The 18,762-nt window shown below is 32.8% G+C and overlaps 4 protein-coding genes across 4 annotated transcripts; 2 read left to right on the top strand and 2 right to left on the bottom strand.

Annotated features, from left to right (window-relative positions):
- The first annotated feature begins 1,149 nt into the window (after positions 1-1,149).
- LOC147924296 (uncharacterized) lies at positions 1,150-4,048 on the top strand. Its single transcript, XM_087496706.1, has 2 exons — positions 1,150-3,545; positions 4,031-4,048. Exons 1-2 carry the CDS (start codon positions 1,650-1,652, stop codon positions 4,046-4,048), a joined length of 1,914 nt encoding a protein of 637 aa, XP_087352832.1. The 5' UTR covers positions 1,150-1,649.
- Positions 4,049-5,841: 1,793 nt separating this feature from the next.
- Positions 5,842-7,035, top strand: LOC147924295 (uncharacterized). The gene has a single exon (XM_087494276.1). The coding sequence runs from the start codon at positions 5,842-5,844 to the stop codon at positions 7,033-7,035; it is 1,194 nt and encodes a 397-aa protein (XP_087350402.1).
- Positions 7,036-9,678: 2,643 nt separating this feature from the next.
- Positions 9,679-10,872, bottom strand: LOC147924294 (uncharacterized). The gene has a single exon (XM_087494114.1). It carries the CDS (start codon positions 10,870-10,872, stop codon positions 9,679-9,681), a length of 1,194 nt encoding a protein of 397 aa, XP_087350240.1.
- A 1,793-nt stretch (positions 10,873-12,665) lies between these two features.
- Positions 12,666-17,873, bottom strand: LOC147924293 (uncharacterized). Its single transcript, XM_087496705.1, has 3 exons — positions 17,473-17,873; positions 13,169-16,411; positions 12,666-12,683 (listed from the first exon to the last, which is right to left on the bottom strand). Exons 2-3 carry the CDS (start codon positions 16,292-16,294, stop codon positions 12,666-12,668), a joined length of 3,144 nt encoding a protein of 1,047 aa, XP_087352831.1. The 5' UTR covers positions 16,295-16,411; positions 17,473-17,873.
- Between the last annotated feature and the right edge of the window lie 889 nt (positions 17,874-18,762).

The raw sequence follows: 18,762 nt of genomic DNA, 5'->3' as shown, positions 1-18,762 counted from the left end.
AGGAAACCCTTCGGAAGAACTAACAAGTAAAAAACTTATTTTAACAAATCTTAGATGTCCAACACTAGGGGACTTTAAATGGTATAAAGATATATTTGTAACCAACATATTTCAAAGACACGACTGCAACCAACCCTTCTGGAAAGAACGTATGGTAGCAGAGCCAAAAGAATTTCGGCTTATAGTATGATATATGTTTTTCTTAAAACATCCAAGCCAAACGACGACATGTTTATTATAAACCTAAGCCTAGTGTTAAAAACCAACCTACCAGAACCTTGTCGGGAGCGTTGATAGCGTAGGTGTTCCAGGCCGTAAGACCAGAAGGCAGTGAGTCCGTTGGTAAGCCCATGCGTCTTTCGTCATCGATAAGAGTGGTTAGTTTGCATTTTTAGCATTAGATTAAGTATAATTTAAACATGGCATCTACGGTTAGGAAGTTGTTTAAGTCTAAGCATGCATCATCTTCTACATCTCAAAAAACAATTAATTCAAGAGAAATTATGTCAAAAATCACAACCTTTAATCAAGAAATATCAAAAGATCAACTACCGCATGTTAATCCACAAAATATATATCAAATAGGAACTTTTGATTTTAGAACTGCATATTCAATTAAAGAACATGAACAAACTTTATCATTACAAAATGAATTTGAAGAAATTAAACTACTTTCTTCTATGGCTTTAGAAAACTATAAAAGAAAAAACTTTAATTATATTCATTTTGGCCTAATACAATTAGCAATCAAACCTTTATCTAGAACAGGGATTGATTCCCCAATACTCATGTTATTAAGAGATAAAACACTTTTAAAATTTGAAGACTCCTTATTAGGGGCAGTACAATCAAATTTATGCAACGGAGCTATATATTTTAATTGTGCACCAAATTTTCAAGTAAGCTTACATGACCCTACAATATTTAATACTTTAGTTTTAAACGTACACTTGCCTGAAATTAAATTTCAGCAAGAAAGACATGGCTATTTGTTGTTGTATCGTATTTACTTTAAGCAATCTACATCTGAGTTCAACCCACGATGTTTATTGCAAGATGATAAAGGCGAAACAACAATATTGGCTGCACATGGTAAAGACACACCAACCTCTACATATACACCTAAACAATTAAAATGGACAGAAATTACAATTCCTGATCAATGGAAAATTAATATTACTCAACCACCAAGAAATTTTGAACAAAGAACTATTACGAGTATAACAGAACAATATGATGGAAAAATATTATTAAACTTCGGTTCTTTCAGAGATCCACCATCATTAAAATTTAGTTCATTCCACCCACGTTCATCTTTCTCTGAGTACAGAACTGGCCAAGCTAGCACTGAATCAGAGGAAAGTGTAGAACAAATTTTAACAAAAAGCCAAGGGAAAAAACCTATTATTTTTCAAGCACCAATAGCTGAACCAGTTCAACAGTCAGAAGTGGGATCGTCTAACTTTCCTACTTCCCCAACAACTTCAGATTTTAAATCAATAAATGTTATCATAAAAACATTTACAATAGACAAAGATTACCTTAAAGAAGAATTCTTATCAGATAAAAACAAGGATAAAAGAAAATGGTACTTTCAAGCTTTTAATAAAGAAAAACTTACAACTTTTAGAGAAATATGGTATAACTACATGGAAAATATAGAAGTAAATATTCCATTTTTCACATGGTTTGAAACATATGCTTTAGAAAATAACATATGCTACCCATATAAAAATGAATCAATAAACACTAGTTCCACATTGTACCACACATGGGAAATGACTAACGGAGAAATACACAAATCAGTTCATCCACCTTTGAAAGACATCAAAATTCACACTCCCCAAAGACAAGTAATCGCTACACCTTTTAGAACCGGGGCAAACCGAGATGATAAAGATTCAATATATATGGCAGACATTAAGATAGTATATGAACAAAATAATTATCAAAGTCAAATATTACATACTATTTCACGACAAATAGATAATCTTGATAACAAACTAGAAAAGGACGAAAAAAACATAACAACAAACTCTCAGCCGTTATCTTCACCCTTTACTGCAATCTCACCACCTCTCTTCAAACCATTAACAAAATCCATTAAATTTCCTGAAAATGAAATTTTAAAATCAATTTCAACTAGACTGGATAGACTAGATAAAGCCAAGGGGATAAATAATATTGACGAAAACATTCGATCTGAAACCGATATAGAAATAAATAGAATAAAAAGAAACTTTCAACCATCCAAAAAACCATATTATCCAAGGCACTCACCACCCGACTTATTATTTGAAGAACATCATAAATTTCCCTCAACGAACTTTTACAACGGAGAAGGCATATATGAATGGAATATAGATGGTAGATCCGAATATGAAATGATGAATTTATTTCAAGAAATGGGGATGGCAACCCTATCCTATAAAGCTAAAGGAATGTCAGACCACCAAGCATGTGTCATGCTAATCTCGGGCTTCAATGGAGCCCTGAAATTTTGGTGGGATAATGCTTTAGGCGTAGAAACTCAAAATTCTATTCTAAACCATACTGAAACTAGAAGAGTAGAAGGAGAAGATGGTTTTTATGAAGAAGACCAAGTTCAAAATGCTGTAGAAGTATTACTCCACACCATGACCATGCACTTTGTAGGAAACCCTTCGGAAGAACTAACAAGTAAAAAACTTATTTTAACAAATCTTAGATGTCCAACACTAGGGGACTTTAAATGGTATAAAGATATATTTGTAACCAACATATTTCAAAGACACGACTGCAACCAACCCTTCTGGAAAGAACGGTTCATCGCAGGATTACCATCATTTTTCGCAGAACGATTAATTAATAAACTAAAAGATTATTCTGGAGGACAACCAATCCCATGGGATACCATAACCTATGGTCAATTGTTTGCCTTTATTAAAAAGGAAGGTCTACAAATATGTCAAGAACACAAAGATAAAAAGCAAAGTAACAAATTTAAATTTGCAGAAACTATGGGTTCATTTTGTGAACAATATGGTTACAATCGTCTCACTCCACCTTCTAGAGAAAGAAGAAAACTACGCAAACAAAATAAAACTTTTTATCCACAACCTTATAATAAAAGTAAAAGATTTACAAAGAAATTTTTTAACTCATACTATACAAAAAACAAAAATCCCAGAGAACCATCTAAAAAAGAAAGAATTATATGCTGGAACTGTAAACGGCCAGGACATAAATCTACAGATTGTAAAATGAAAAGAAAAATCAATGAAATATTTCACGATCAACAAGACATTAAAGAAAAATTAGAAAAATTACTTCTTTCAGAAACTGAAAATTCAGAAGAACTCAGTAGCGACCCTTCTCTAGACATAATAGAAGATGAAAGTGATACATCCTCTCAAAATTCTGAAAATATCTCAGATGGCATATGCAATTGTAAAACAATAAACGTAATTACAAAAGACATTGACAAACAATTTTTAATAGATATTATAGATAAAATAGATGATCACGAAACCAAAAAGGAATATTTATTAAAATTAAAAGATTTAGTGCAACGAGAAAATCAATTATTAACTCCACAACCTTTTAGTCTTAACAAAATAATAGAAAAATATCCCTCTCCAACACTTTTTAAACAAGTAACCACTGGTGAATTACAAGGAGAAGTTAAAAATTTAAAAACACAAATAAAAGAATTACAACAAATAGTTCACCAACATCAACTTCATCAATTGCAAGTAGACGCTAGATTAGCCCTTATAGAACCAAAAGTCCATGAATCTCCACCCACAACAATGGACAAACCCTCCACAAGCAACCCTGAAAACCATAAACAAACAAAAGAAGAAGAAGAATATATCCAGATAATAAACAAAATAAACTATCAAAAATGGTATACAAAAATCACAATACACATAGGGTATGATTTTAAACTAGAAACAATAGCACTTCTAGATACAGGAGCTGACTATAATTGTATTAGAGAAGGAATAGTTCCTACAAAATTCTATGAAAAAACATATGAAAAACTTAGTGGTGCAAACGGAAGTAGTTTGAAGGTCAACTACAAATTACCTAAAGCAAAAATCTGTAACAAAAATTATTGTTTTAAAACTCAATTTATCCTTGTAAAAAACTTAAGCCAAGAAGTTATACTAGGAACACCATTTTTTACACAAATTTATCCGTTTAAAGTTACAGAACTAGGGATTACCACAAAAATTGTAGGAGAGAAAATAATGTTTGAATTTCTATCCCCAATGAAAACAAAAGAAATCTTAGCCTTACAAAATTCAACAATAGAAAAATCTATAAATTTAATAGACGGGAAACAAAAACATATACAATATTTACAACAAGAAATAAAATACCAACATATAGAACAACAACTAAGTGATCCACAAGTGACAAATAAAATAAAAACTTTAGAAGTTGAACTACTACACCAAATATGTTCTGAACTCCCAAATGCCTTTTGGGAAAGAAAAAAACATATTGTTGAAATACCCTACGAAAAAGATTTTAACGAAAAAAATATTCCAACTAAAGCTAGACCTATTCAAATGAATCAAGAACTTTTAGAATATTGCAAAAAAGAAATACAAGAATTACTAGATAAGAACTTAATAAGAAAATCTAAATCTCCTTGGAGTTGTTCAGCATTTTATGTTAACAACCAAGCTGAAAAAGAAAGAGGAGTACCACGCTTAGTAATCAACTATAAACCCTTAAACAATGTAATACAATGGATAAGATACCCAATACCAAACAAAAGAGATCTATTAAAACGATTATATGACGCCTGTATATTCTCTAAATTTGACATGAAAAGTGGATTTTGGCAAATACAAATTGCCGAGAAGGATAAATATAAAACAGCATTCACAGTGCCTTTTGGGCATTACGAATGGAATGTTATGCCTTTCGGTTTAAAAAACGCACCATCCGAATTTCAAAATATAATAAACGAAATATTTAACCCTTACTCCACCTTCTCTATTGTATACATAGATGATGTGTTAATATATTCAAAATCCATCGACCAACACTTTAAACATCTATACACCTTTTTAAACATTGTTAAAAAGCATGGACTAGTAGTATCCGCAAAAAAGATGCAAATATTTCAAACAAAAATACGTTTTCTAGGCCACAACATATATCAAGGTACTATAACACCTATATCTAGATCTATAGAATTTGCAAATAAATTTCCAGATGAAATAAAAGAAAAATCACAATTACAAAGATTTTTAGGTTGCCTAAACTACATATCTGATTTTCTACCTAATCTACGAAAAACTATTCAACCATTGTTTCAAAGATTACAAAAGAACCCCATACCATGGTCAAGTCTGCATACTAGTCTAGTCCAGGATATCAAGAAAAAGGTTATAACACTACCATGTCTAGTCATCCCACACCCCAATGCATTCATGATAGTAGAGACAGATGCATCAGAAATAGGTTACGGGGGGATCCTTAAACAGAAAATGCCAGAGTCAACCCAAGAGTCTATAGTTCGTTTCCACTCAGGAGTATGGCTTGGACCACAAAAGAATTACTCTACAGTTAAAAAAGAAGTTTTATCTATAGTAAACTGTATTTCTAAATTTCAAGATGATTTAATAAACAAAAAGTTTTTACTACGTGTCGATTGCAAATCGGCGAAAGAGATTTTACAAAAGGATGTTAAAAACTTAGTCTCTAAACAAATATTTGCTAGATGGCAAGCTATTTTATCTGTTTTTGATTTTGATATACAATATATAAAAGGGGAAAATAATTCTTTACCTGATTTTCTAACAAGGGAGTACTTACAGGGAAAATCTCAGGATCACCAAAATGAGTGAAACACAAAAGAAACCAATGAGTGCATCAGACTACGTCAAGAATCAACCACATTTACAAGGAAAGCAATTAACCACTAGCAACCAATTCTCTGCCTTGGCGGAATTTCCTCCTTTATCCTACGCAAAAGCCGTCAACCCCCAGCCACAAAAAATATCCAATCCATCCTCCTCACAAAAAACCATAGATCAAAAATCGTCCTACTTCCTTAAACCACAACGCCAACACCTTATTACAACCTCATTTACCAAACCAATATCCCTTAAAGATCTAACCCAATATACCAACCGCATATTTTACGAAGAAAGTCAATACCTTACCGATAACCTTACCAAAAACCGCACATTCTACGAATTCATTCTCGTAGACACCAAATCAGTAGAAATAACCCACCATACCGACAAGAATGACCCAAACCTTATTTCCTACTCCACCTGCAAAATCCTCAAAGTATGCAATCCCCAAGATCTCGGATTCATAAACCTGCACACCGCAAAAGAATTCTCCATCCCGGGGTTCCATATTCCAAGATTTACCTACATAGATTACCAGAAGGCCTTTTTCCACACCCTTTACTTACGAACCTATGATCACTCCTGGTTCCTTTCCTTTGACTTTCATTGCCCCAAGACAATACCAGGATGGTTCTACGAATGGTGGTACTGGTTTGGCCCAACCGATGACATATATCCACCCCAAATACCCAAGGTTTCACTACCCTACTACACTAAACACGAAAAACACCAACTCATCGGCCCTTTACCAAAGATAGCCTTCCACATAGATATGGGAATACCCTGGATACTATCTTGGCACTACAACCTTCTACCCTTCTTACCAGAGATGCCATATTCACTAGTCCGCGAATTCAGAATCAAATGGTGGGACAAATATAACCTCGACCGCTGCTCTTTATCCAACTTGGAGAAATGGATCCAGACACATCAACAAATAAAGCAATCCATAGCTACAGTATCCCGAGCATTACCACCTATTCAAACAAAAAATTCGCCACACAAACCACCAAGTCCTACAGAATCAACAACTTCGTCCTCCGGATCCAAGAAAAGTAAAGGCAAAGAAAAACTCAAGAAACTCCTCGAGACAATAGCTATGCAAATATCCTCCTCAGACGACGAAGATGATATAACACAAGACAACAATACGCAAGACGACGATCCATTCTAAAAAAAAAAAAAAAAAAAAAAAAAAAAAAAAAAAAAAAAAAAACGTGAAAGTATCATGGTAGAGCTCTTTTATTATATCTTTAAGTTATGTGCTTGTAATATAAATACATATATATTCAGTATATAGTTTTGTAGAAGCTACCTCTTCCACCGACTCCATCAACACTCCAATTTTCAAGACAAGATGAAGACAAAAAGACAATTATGCAACAGCTCAACTATCAATACAAGACTTCAAGACCAAGAAATGAAGACTTCAGTATTATAACAAGACAAAGACTTCAATCAACAAAGGATTACTCATCTCTCGCAATGTCAAAAATAGGACACGTCGACAACAACTTACGCAACTTCACACAGCTTTGTATAAATAAGGAAGTGAGAGGAATAGGAGAGGGCAGAGTGTTTTTAGCGATCATTCACAAATTCCCTATACATCCTACTCTCCAATTTTCATAAGTTTGTTTTCAAAGTTTGTATCTTTACTCTTGTATTTTAACCAAGTTTAAATAAAGTAAGTTTAATCATCCCTCTTATCTATATTTTAAGTTAATTTGCTTATTTATACACTGGTTTTACTCTAGTTATATTACAATCTAGAAAAAATAATCTATATATTTTATCCTGGGTTTTGTTAAAGAACGTATGGTATCAGAGCCAAAAGAATTTCGGCTTATAGTATGATATATGTTTTTCTTAAAACATCCAAGCCAAACGACGACATGTTTATTATAAACCTAAGCCTAGTGTTAAAAACCAACCTACCAGAACCTTGTCGGGAGCGTTGATAGCGTAGGTGTTCCAGGCCGTAAGACCAGAAGGCAGTGAGTCCGTTGGTAAGCCCATGCGTCTTTCGTCATCGATAAGAGTGGTTAGTTTGCATTTTTAGCATTAGATTAAGTATAATTTAAACATGGCATCTACGGTTAGGAAGTTGTTTAAGTCTAAGCATGCATCATCTTCTACATCTCAAAAAACAATTAATTCAAGAGAAATTATGTCAAAAATCACAACCTTTAATCAAGAAATATCAAAAGATCAACTACCGCATGTTAATCCACAAAATATATATCAAATAGGAACTTTTGATTTTAGAACTGCATATTCAATTAAAGAACATGAACAAACTTTATCATTACAAAATGAATTTGAAGAAATTAAACTACTTTCTTCTATGGCTTTAGAAAACTATAAAAGAAAAAACTTTAATTATATTCATTTTGGCCTAATACAATTAGCAATCAAACCTTTATCTAGAACAGGGATTGATTCCCCAATACTCATGTTATTAAGAGATAAAACACTTTTAAAATTTGAAGACTCCTTATTAGGGGCAGTACAATCAAATTTATGCAACGGAGCTATATATTTTAATTGTGCACCAAATTTTCAAGTAAGCTTACATGACCCTACAATATTTAATACTTTAGTTTTAAACGTACACTTGCCTGAAATTAAATTTCAGCAAGAAAGACATGGCTATTTGTTGTTGTATCGTATTTACTTTAAGCAATCTACATCTGAGTTCAACCCACGATGTTTATTGCAAGATGATAAAGGCGAAACAACAATATTGGCTGCACATGGTAAAGACACACCAACCTCTACATATACACCTAAACAATTAAAATGGACAGAAATTACAATTCCTGATCAATGGAAAATTAATATTACTCAACCACCAAGAAATTTTGAACAAAGAACTATTACGAGTATAACAGAACAATATGATGGAAAAAGACAATTATGCAACAGCTCAACTATCAATACAAGACTTCAAGACCAAGAAATGAAGACTTCAGTATTATAACAAGACAAAGACTTCAATCAACAAAGGATTACTCATCTCTCGCAATGTCAAAAATAGGACACGTCGACAACAACTTACGCAACTTCACACAGCTTTGTATAAATAAGGAAGTGAGAGGAATAGGAGAGGGCAGAGTGTTTTTAGCGATCATTCACAAATTCCCTATACATCCTACTCTCCAATTTTCATAAGTTTGTTTTCAAAGTTTGTATCTTTACTCTTGTATTTTAACCAAGTTTAAATAAAGTAAGTTTAATCATCCCTCTTATCTATATTTTAAGTTAATTTGCTTATTTATACACTGGTTTTACTCTAGTTATATTACAATCTAGAAAAAATAATCTATATATTTTATCCTGGGTTTTGTTAAAGAACGTATGGTATCAGAGCCAAACAATTGACCATAGGTTATGGTATCCCTCTCCTATTCCTCTCACTTCCTTATTTATACAAAGCTGTGTGAAGTTGCGTAAGTTGTTGTCGACGTGTCCTATTTTTGACATTGCGAGAGATGAGTAATCCTTTGTTGATTGAAGTCTTTGTCTTGTTATAATACTGAAGTCTTCATTTCTTGGTCTTGAAGTCTTGTATTGATAGTTGAGCTGTTGCATAATTGTCTTTTTGTCTTCATCTTGTCTTGAAAATTGGAGTGTTGATGGAGTCGGTGGAAGAGGTAGCTTCTACAAAACTATATACTGAATATATATGTATTTATATTACAAGCACATAACTTAAAGATATAATAAAAGAGCTCTACCATGATACTTTCACGTTTTTTTTTTTTTTTTTTTTTTTTTTTTTTTTTTTTTTTTTTTTTTTTTTTTTTTTTTTTTTTTAGAATGGATCGTCGTCTTGCGTATTGTTGTCTTGTGTTATATCATCTTCGTCGTCTGAGGAGGATATTTGCATAGCTATTGTCTCGAGGAGTTTCTTGAGTTTTTCTTTGCCTTTACTTTTCTTGGATCCGGAGGACGAAGTTGTTGATTCTGTAGGACTTGGTGGTTTGTGTGGCGAATTTTTTGTTTGAATAGGTGGTAATGCTCGGGATACTGTAGCTATGGATTGCTTTATTTGTTGATGTGTCTGGATCCATTTCTCCAAGTTGGATAAAGAGCAGCGGTCGAGGTTATATTTGTCCCACCATTTGATTCTGAATTCGCGGACTAGTGAATATGGCATCTCTGGTAAGAAGGGTAGAAGGTTGTAGTGCCAAGATAGTATCCAGGGTATTCCCATATCTATGTGGAAGGCTATCTTTGGTAAAGGGCCGATGAGTTGGTGTTTTTCGTGTTTAGTGTAGTAGGGTAGTGAAACCTTGGGTATTTGGGGTGGATATATGTCATCGGTTGGGCCAAACCAGTACCACCATTCGTAGAACCATCCTGGTATTGTCTTGGGGCAATGAAAGTCAAAGGAAAGGAACCAGGAGTGATCATAGGTTCGTAAGTAAAGGGTGTGGAAAAAGGCCTTCTGGTAATCTATGTAGGTAAATCTTGGAATATGGAACCCCGGGATGGAGAATTCTTTTGCGGTGTGCAGGTTTATGAATCCGAGATCTTGGGGATTGCATACTTTGAGGATTTTGCAGGTGGAGTAGGAAATAAGGTTTGGGTCATTCTTGTCGGTATGGTGGGTTATTTCTACTGATTTGGTGTCTACGAGAATGAATTCGTAGAATGTGCGGTTTTTGGTAAGGTTATCGGTAAGGTATTGACTTTCTTCGTAAAATATGCGGTTGGTATATTGGGTTAGATCTTTAAGGGATATTGGTTTGGTAAATGAGGTTGTAATAAGGTGTTGGCGTTGTGGTTTAAGGAAGTAGGACGATTTTTGATCTATGGTTTTTTGTGAGGAGGATGGATTGGATATTTTTTGTGGCTGGGGGTTGACGGCTTTTGCGTAGGATAAAGGAGGAAATTCCGCCAAGGCAGAGAATTGGTTGCTAGTGGTTAATTGCTTTCCTTGTAAATGTGGTTGATTCTTGACGTAGTCTGATGCACTCATTGGTTTCTTTTGTGTTTCACTCATTTTGGTGATCCTGAGATTTTCCCTGTAAGTACTCCCTTGTTAGAAAATCAGGTAAAGAATTATTTTCCCCTTTTATATATTGTATATCAAAATCAAAAACAGATAAAATAGCTTGCCATCTAGCAAATATTTGTTTAGAGACTAAGTTTTTAACATCCTTTTGTAAAATCTCTTTCGCCGATTTGCAATCGACACGTAGTAAAAACTTTTTGTTTATTAAATCATCTTGAAATTTAGAAATACAGTTTACTATAGATAAAACTTCTTTTTTAACTGTAGAGTAATTCTTTTGTGGTCCAAGCCATACTCCTGAGTGGAAACGAACTATAGACTCTTGGGTTGACTCTGGCATTTTCTGTTTAAGGATCCCCCCGTAACCTATTTCTGATGCATCTGTCTCTACTATCATGAATGCATTGGGGTGTGGGATGACTAGACATGGTAGTGTTATAACCTTTTTCTTGATATCCTGGACTAGACTAGTATGCAGACTTGACCATGGTATGGGGTTCTTTTGTAATCTTTGAAACAATGGTTGAATAGTTTTTCGTAGATTAGGTAGAAAATCAGATATGTAGTTTAGGCAACCTAAAAATCTTTGTAATTGTGATTTTTCTTTTATTTCATCTGGAAATTTATTTGCAAATTCTATAGATCTAGATATAGGTGTTATAGTACCTTGATATATGTTGTGGCCTAGAAAACGTATTTTTGTTTGAAATATTTGCATCTTTTTTGCGGATACTACTAGTCCATGCTTTTTAACAATGTTTAAAAAGGTGTATAGATGTTTAAAGTGTTGGTCGATGGATTTTGAATATATTAACACATCATCTATGTATACAATAGAGAAGGTGGAGTAAGGGTTAAATATTTCATTCATTATATTTTGAAATTCGGATGGTGCGTTTTTTAAACCGAAAGGCATAACATTCCATTCGTAATGCCCAAAAGGCACTGTGAATGCTGTTTTATATTTATCCTTCTCGGCAATTTGTATTTGCCAAAATCCACTTTTCATGTCAAATTTAGAGAATATACAGGCGTCATATAATCGTTTTAATAGATCTCTTTTGTTTGGTATTGGGTATCTTATCCATTGTATTACATTGTTTAAGGGTTTATAGTTGATTACTAAGCGTGGTACTCCTCTTTCTTTTTCAGCTTGGTTGTTAACATAAAATGCTGAACAACTCCAAGGAGATTTAGATTTTCTTATTAAGTTCTTATCTAGTAATTCTTGTATTTCTTTTTTGCAATATTCTAAAAGTTCTTGATTCATTTGAATAGGTCTAGCTTTAGTTGGAATATTTTTTTCGTTAAAATCTTTTTCGTAGGGTATTTCAACAATATGTTTTTTTCTTTCCCAAAAGGCATTTGGGAGTTCAGAACATATTTGGTGTAGTAGTTCAACTTCTAAAGTTTTTATTTTATTTGTCACTTGTGGATCACTTAGTTGTTGTTCTATATGTTGGTATTTTATTTCTTGTTGTAAATATTGTATATGTTTTTGTTTCCCGTCTATTAAATTTATAGATTTTTCTATTGTTGAATTTTGTAAGGCTAAGATTTCTTTTGTTTTCATTGGGGATAGAAATTCAAACATTATTTTCTCTCCTACAATTTTTGTGGTAATCCCTAGTTCTGTAACTTTAAACGGATAAATTTGTGTAAAAAATGGTGTTCCTAGTATAACTTCTTGGCTTAAGTTTTTTACAAGGATAAATTGAGTTTTAAAACAATAATTTTTGTTACAGATTTTTGCTTTAGGTAATTTGTAGTTGACCTTCAAACTACTTCCGTTTGCACCACTAAGTTTTTCATATGTTTTTTCATAGAATTTTGTAGGAACTATTCCTTCTCTAATACAATTATAGTCAGCTCCTGTATCTAGAAGTGCTATTGTTTCTAGTTTAAAATCATACCCTATGTGTATTGTGATTTTTGTATACCATTTTTGATAGTTTATTTTGTTTATTATCTGGATATATTCTTCTTCTTCTTTTGTTTGTTTATGGTTTTCAGGGTTGCTTGTGGAGGGTTTGTCCATTGTTGTGGGTGGAGATTCATGGACTTTTGGTTCTATAAGGGCTAATCTAGCGTCTACTTGCAATTGATGAAGTTGATGTTGGTGAACTATTTGTTGTAATTCTTTTATTTGTGTTTTTAAATTTTTAACTTCTCCTTGTAATTCACCAGTGGTTACTTGTTTAAAAAGTGTTGGAGAGGGATATTTTTCTATTATTTTGTTAAGACTAAAAGGTTGTGGAGTTAATAATTGATTTTCTCGTTGCACTAAATCTTTTAATTTTAATAAATATTCCTTTTTGGTTTCGTGATCATCTATTTTATCTATAATATCTATTAAAAATTGTTTGTCAATGTCTTTTGTAATTACGTTTATTGTTTTACAATTGCATATGCCATCTGAGATATTTTCAGAATTTTGAGAGGATGTATCACTTTCATCTTCTATTATGTCTAGAGAAGGGTCGCTACTGAGTTCTTCTGAATTTTCAGTTTCTGAAAGAAGTAATTTTTCTAATTTTTCTTTAATGTCTTGTTGATCGTGAAATATTTCATTGATTTTTCTTTTCATTTTACAATCTGTAGATTTATGTCCTGGCCGTTTACAGTTCCAGCATATAATTCTTTCTTTTTTAGATGGTTCTCTGGGATTTTTGTTTTTTGTATAGTATGAGTTAAAAAATTTCTTTGTAAATCTTTTACTTTTATTATAAGGTTGTGGATAAAAAGTTTTATTTTGTTTGCGTAGTTTTCTTCTTTCTCTAGAAGGTGGAGTGAGACGATTGTAACCATATTGTTCACAAAATGAACCCATAGTTTCTGCAAATTTAAATTTGTTACTTTGCTTTTTATCTTTGTGTTCTTGACATATTTGTAGACCTTCCTTTTTAATAAAGGCAAACAATTGACCATAGGTTATGGTATCCCATGGGATTGGTTGTCCTCCAGAATAATCTTTTAGTTTATTAATTAATCGTTCTGCGAAAAATGATGGTAATCCTGCGATGAACCGTTCTTTCCAGAAGGGTTGGTTGCAGTCGTGTCTTTGAAATATGTTGGTTACAAATATATCTTTATACCATTTAAAGTCCCCTAGTGTTGGACATCTAAGATTTGTTAAAATAAGTTTTTTACTTGTTAGTTCTTCCGAAGGGTTTCCTACAAAGTGCATGGTCATGGTGTGGAGTAATACTTCTGCAGCATTTTGAACTTGGTCTTCTTCATAAAAACCATCTTCTCCTTCTACTCTTCTAGTTTCAGTATGGTTTAGAATAGAATTTTGAGTTTCTACGCCTAAAGCATTATCCCACCAAAATTTCAGGGCTCCATTGAAGCCCGAGATTAGCATGACACATGCTTGGTGGTCTGACATTCCTTTAGCTTTATAGGATAGGGTTGCCATCCCCATTTCTTGAAATAAATTCATCATTTCATATTCGGATCTACCATCTATATTCCATTCATATATGCCTTCTCCGTTGTAAAAGTTCGTTGAGGGAAATTTATGATGTTCTTCAAATAATAAGTCGGGTGGTGAGTGCCTTGGATAATATGGTTTTTTGGATGGTTGAAAGTTTCTTTTTATTCTATTTATTTCTATATCGGTTTCAGATCGAATGTTTTCGTCAATATTATTTATCCCCTTGGCTTTATCTAGTCTATCCAGTCTAGTTGAAATTGATTTTAAAATTTCATTTTCAGGAAATTTAATGGATTTTGTTAATGGTTTGAAGAGAGGTGGTGAGATTGCAGTAAAGGGTGAAGATAACGGCTGAGAGTTTGTTGTTATGTTTTTTTCGTCCTTTTCTAGTTTGTTATCAAGATTATCTATTTGTCGTGAAATAGTATGTAATATTTGACTTTGATAATTATTTTGTTCATATACTATCTTAATGTCTGCCATATATATTGAATCTTTATCATCTCGGTTTGCCCCGGTTCTAAAAGGTGTAGCGATTACTTGTCTTTGGGGAGTGTGAATTTTGATGTCTTTCAAAGGTGGATGAACTGATTTGTGTATTTCTCCGTTAGTCATTTCCCATGTGTGGTACAATGTGGAACTAGTGTTTATTGATTCATTTTTATATGGGTAGCATATGTTATTTTCTAAAGCATATGTTTCAAACCATGTGAAAAATGGAATATTTACTTCTATATTTTCCATGTAGTTATACCATATTTCTCTAAAAGTTGTAAGTTTTTCTTTATTAAAAGCTTGAAAGTACCATTTTCTTTTATCCTTGTTTTTATCTGATAAGAATTCTTCTTTAAGGTAATCTTTGTCTATTGTAAATGTTTTTATGATAACATTTATTGATTTAAAATCTGAAGTTGTTGGGGAAGTAGGAAAGTTAGACGATCCCACTTCTGACTGTTGAACTGGTTCAGCTATTGGTGCTTGAAAAATAATAGGTTTTTTCCCTTGGCTTTTTGTTAAAATTTGTTCTACACTTTCCTCTGATTCAGTGCTAGCTTGGCCAGTTCTGTACTCAGAGAAAGATGAACGTGGGTGGAATGAACTAAATTTTAATGATGGTGGATCTCTGAAAGAACCGAAGTTTAATAATATTTTTCCATCATATTGTTCTGTTATACTCGTAATAGTTCTTTGTTCAAAATTTCTTGGTGGTTGAGTAATATTAATTTTCCATTGATCAGGAATTGTAATTTCTGTCCATTTTAATTGTTTAGGTGTATATGTAGAGGTTGGTGTGTCTTTACCATGTGCAGCCAATATTGTTGTTTCGCCTTTATCATCTTGCAATAAACATCGTGGGTTGAACTCAGATGTAGATTGCTTAAAGTAAATACGATACAACAACAAATAGCCATGTCTTTCTTGCTGAAATTTAATTTCAGGCAAGTGTACGTTTAAAACTAAAGTATTAAATATTGTAGGGTCATGTAAGCTTACTTGAAAATTTGGTGCACAATTAAAATATATAGCTCCGTTGCATAAATTTGATTGTACTGCCCCTAATAAGGAGTCTTCAAATTTTAAAAGTGTTTTATCTCTTAATAACATGAGTATTGGGGAATCAATCCCTGTTCTAGATAAAGGTTTGATTGCTAATTGTATTAGGCCAAAATGAATATAATTAAAGTTTTTTCTTTTATAGTTTTCTAAAGCCATAGAAGAAAGTAGTTTAATTTCTTCAAATTCATTTTGTAATGATAAAGTTTGTTCATGTTCTTTAATTGAATATGCAGTTCTAAAATCAAAAGTTCCTATTTGATATATATTTTGTGGATTAACATGCGGTAGTTGATCTTTTGATATTTCTTGATTAAAGGTTGTGATTTTTGACATAATTTCTCTTGAATTAATTGTTTTTTGAGATGTAGAAGATGATGCATGCTTAGACTTAAACAACTTCCTAACCGTAGATGCCATGTTTAAATTATACTTAATCTAATGCTAAAAATGCAAACTAACCACTCTTATCGATGACGAAAGACGCATGGGCTTACCAACGGACTCACTGCCTTCTGGTCTTACGGCCTGGAACACCTACGCTATCAACGCTCCCGACAAGGTTCTGGTAGGTTGGTTTTTAACACTAGGCTTAGGTTTATAATAAACATGTCGTCGTTTGGCTTGGATGTTTTAAGAAAAACATATATCATACTATAAGCCGAAATTCTTTTGGCTCTGATACCATACGTTCTTTGTTCAAAATTTCTTGGTGGTTGAGTAATATTAATTTTCCATTGATCAGGAATTGTAATTTCTGTCTATTTTAATTGTTTAGGTGTATATGTAGAGGTTGGTGTGTCTTTACCATGTGCAGCCAATATTGTTGTTTCGCCTTTATCATCTTGCAATAAACATCGTGGGTTGAACTCAGATGTAGATTGCTTAAAGTAAATACGATACAACAACAAATAGCCATGTCTTTCTTGCTGAAATTTAATTTCAGGCAAGTGTACGTTTAAAACTAAAGTATTAAATATTGTAGGGTCATGTAAGCTTACTTGAAAATTTGGTGCACAATTAAAATATATAGCTCCGTTGCATAAATTTGATTGTACTGCCCCTAATAAGGAGTCTTCAAATTTTAAAAGTGTTTTATCTCTTAATAACATGAGTATTGGGGAATCAATCCCTGTTCTAGATAAAGGTTTGATTGCTAATTGTATTAGGCCAAAATGAATATAATTAAAGTTTTTTCTTTTATAGTTTTCTAAAGCCATAGAAGAAAGTAGTTTAATTTCTTCAAATTCATTTTGTAATGATAAAGTTTGTTCATGTTCTTTAATTGAATATGCAGTTCTAAAATCAAAAGTTCCTATTTGATATATATTTTGTGGATTAACATGCGGTAGTTGATCTTTTGATATTTCTTGATTAAAGGTTGTGATTTTTGACATAATTTCTCTTGAATTAATTGTTTTTTGAGATGTAGAAGATGATGCATGCTTAGACTTAAACAACTTCCTAACCGTAGATGCCATGTTTAAATTATACTTAATCTAATGCTAAAAATGCAAACTAACCACTCTTATCGATGACGAAAGACGCATGGGCTTACCAACGGACTCACTGCCTTCTGGTCTTACGGCCTGGAACACCTACGCTATCAACGCTCCCGACAAGGTTCTGGTAGGTTGGTTTTTAACACTAGGCTTAGGTTTATAATAAACATGTCGTCGTTTGGCTTGGATGTTTTAAGAAAAACATATATCATACTATAAGCCGAAATTCTTTTGGCTCTGATACCATACGTTCTTTAACAAAACCCAGGATAAAATATATAGATTATTTTTTCTAGATTGTAATATAACTAGAGTAAAACCAGTGTATAAATAAGCAAATTAACTTAAAATATAGATAAGAGGGATGATTAAACTTACTTTATTTAAACTTGGTTAAAATACAAGAGTAAAGATACAAACTTTGAAAACAAACTTATGAAAATTGGAGAGTAGGATGTATAGGGAATTTGTGAATGATCGCTAAAAACACTCTGCCCTCTCCTATTCCTCTCACTTCCTTATTTATACAAAGCTGTGTGAAGTTGCGTAAGTTGTTGTCGACGTGTCCTATTTTTGACATTGCGAGAGATGAGTAATCCTTTGTTGATTGAAGTCTTTGTCTTGTTATAATACTGAAGTCTTCATTTCTTGGTCTTGAAGTCTTGTATTGATAGTTGAGCTGTTGCATAATTGTCTTTTTGTCTTCATCTTGTCTTGAAAATTGGAGTGTTGATGGAGTCGGTGGAAGAGGTAGCTTCTACAAAACTATATACTGAATATATATGTATTTATATTACAAGCACATAACTTAAAGATATAATAAAAGAGCTCTACCATGATACTTTCACGTTTTTTTTTTTTTTTTTTTTTTTTTTTTTTTTTTTTTTTTTTTTTTTTTTTTTTTTTTTTAGAATGGATCGTCGTCTTGCGTATTGTTGTCTTGTGTTATATCATCTTCGTCGTCTGAGGAGGATATTTGCATAGCTATTGTCTCGAGGAGTTTCTTGAGTTTTTCTTTGCCTTTACTTTTCTTGGATCCGGAGGACGAAGTTGTTGATTCTGTAGGACTTGGTGGTTTGTGTGGCGAATTTTTTGTTTGAATAGGTGGTAATGCTCGGGATACTGTAGCTATGGATTGCTTTATTTGTTGATGTGTCTGGATCCATTTCTCCAAGTTGGATAAAGAGCAGCGGTCGAGGTTATATTTGTCCCACCATTTGATTCTGAATTCGCGGACTAGTGAATATGGCATCTCTGGTAAGAAGGGTAGAAGGTTGTAGTGCCAAGATAGTATCCAGGGTATTCCCATATCTATGTGGAAGGCTATCTTTGGTAAAGGGCCGATGAGTTGGTGTTTTTCGTGTTTAGTGTAGTAGGGTAGTGAAA

This window comes from Camelina sativa, chromosome 17, assembly GCF_030686135.1.
Source record: "Camelina sativa cultivar CO46 ecotype springtype chromosome 17, ASM3068613v1".
In the NCBI taxonomy this organism is placed as follows: Eukaryota; Viridiplantae; Streptophyta; class Magnoliopsida; order Brassicales; family Brassicaceae; genus Camelina; species Camelina sativa.
Note: the sequence above shows the minus strand (reverse complement) of the source record. Positions and strands in the feature narration are given on the sequence as shown.

Excerpts from the sequence above, each read along its gene's own strand:
- LOC147924296 (XM_087496706.1), top strand. The coding sequence starts at position 1,650 with ATGGAAAATATAGAAGTAAATATTCCATTTTTCACATGGTTTGAAACA.
- LOC147924295 (XM_087494276.1), top strand. The coding sequence starts at position 5,842 with ATGAGTGAAACACAAAAGAAACCAATGAGTGCATCAGACTACGTCAAG.
- LOC147924294 (XM_087494114.1), bottom strand. The coding sequence starts at position 10,872 with ATGAGTGAAACACAAAAGAAACCAATGAGTGCATCAGACTACGTCAAG.
- LOC147924293 (XM_087496705.1), bottom strand. The coding sequence starts at position 16,294 with ATGGCATCTACGGTTAGGAAGTTGTTTAAGTCTAAGCATGCATCATCT.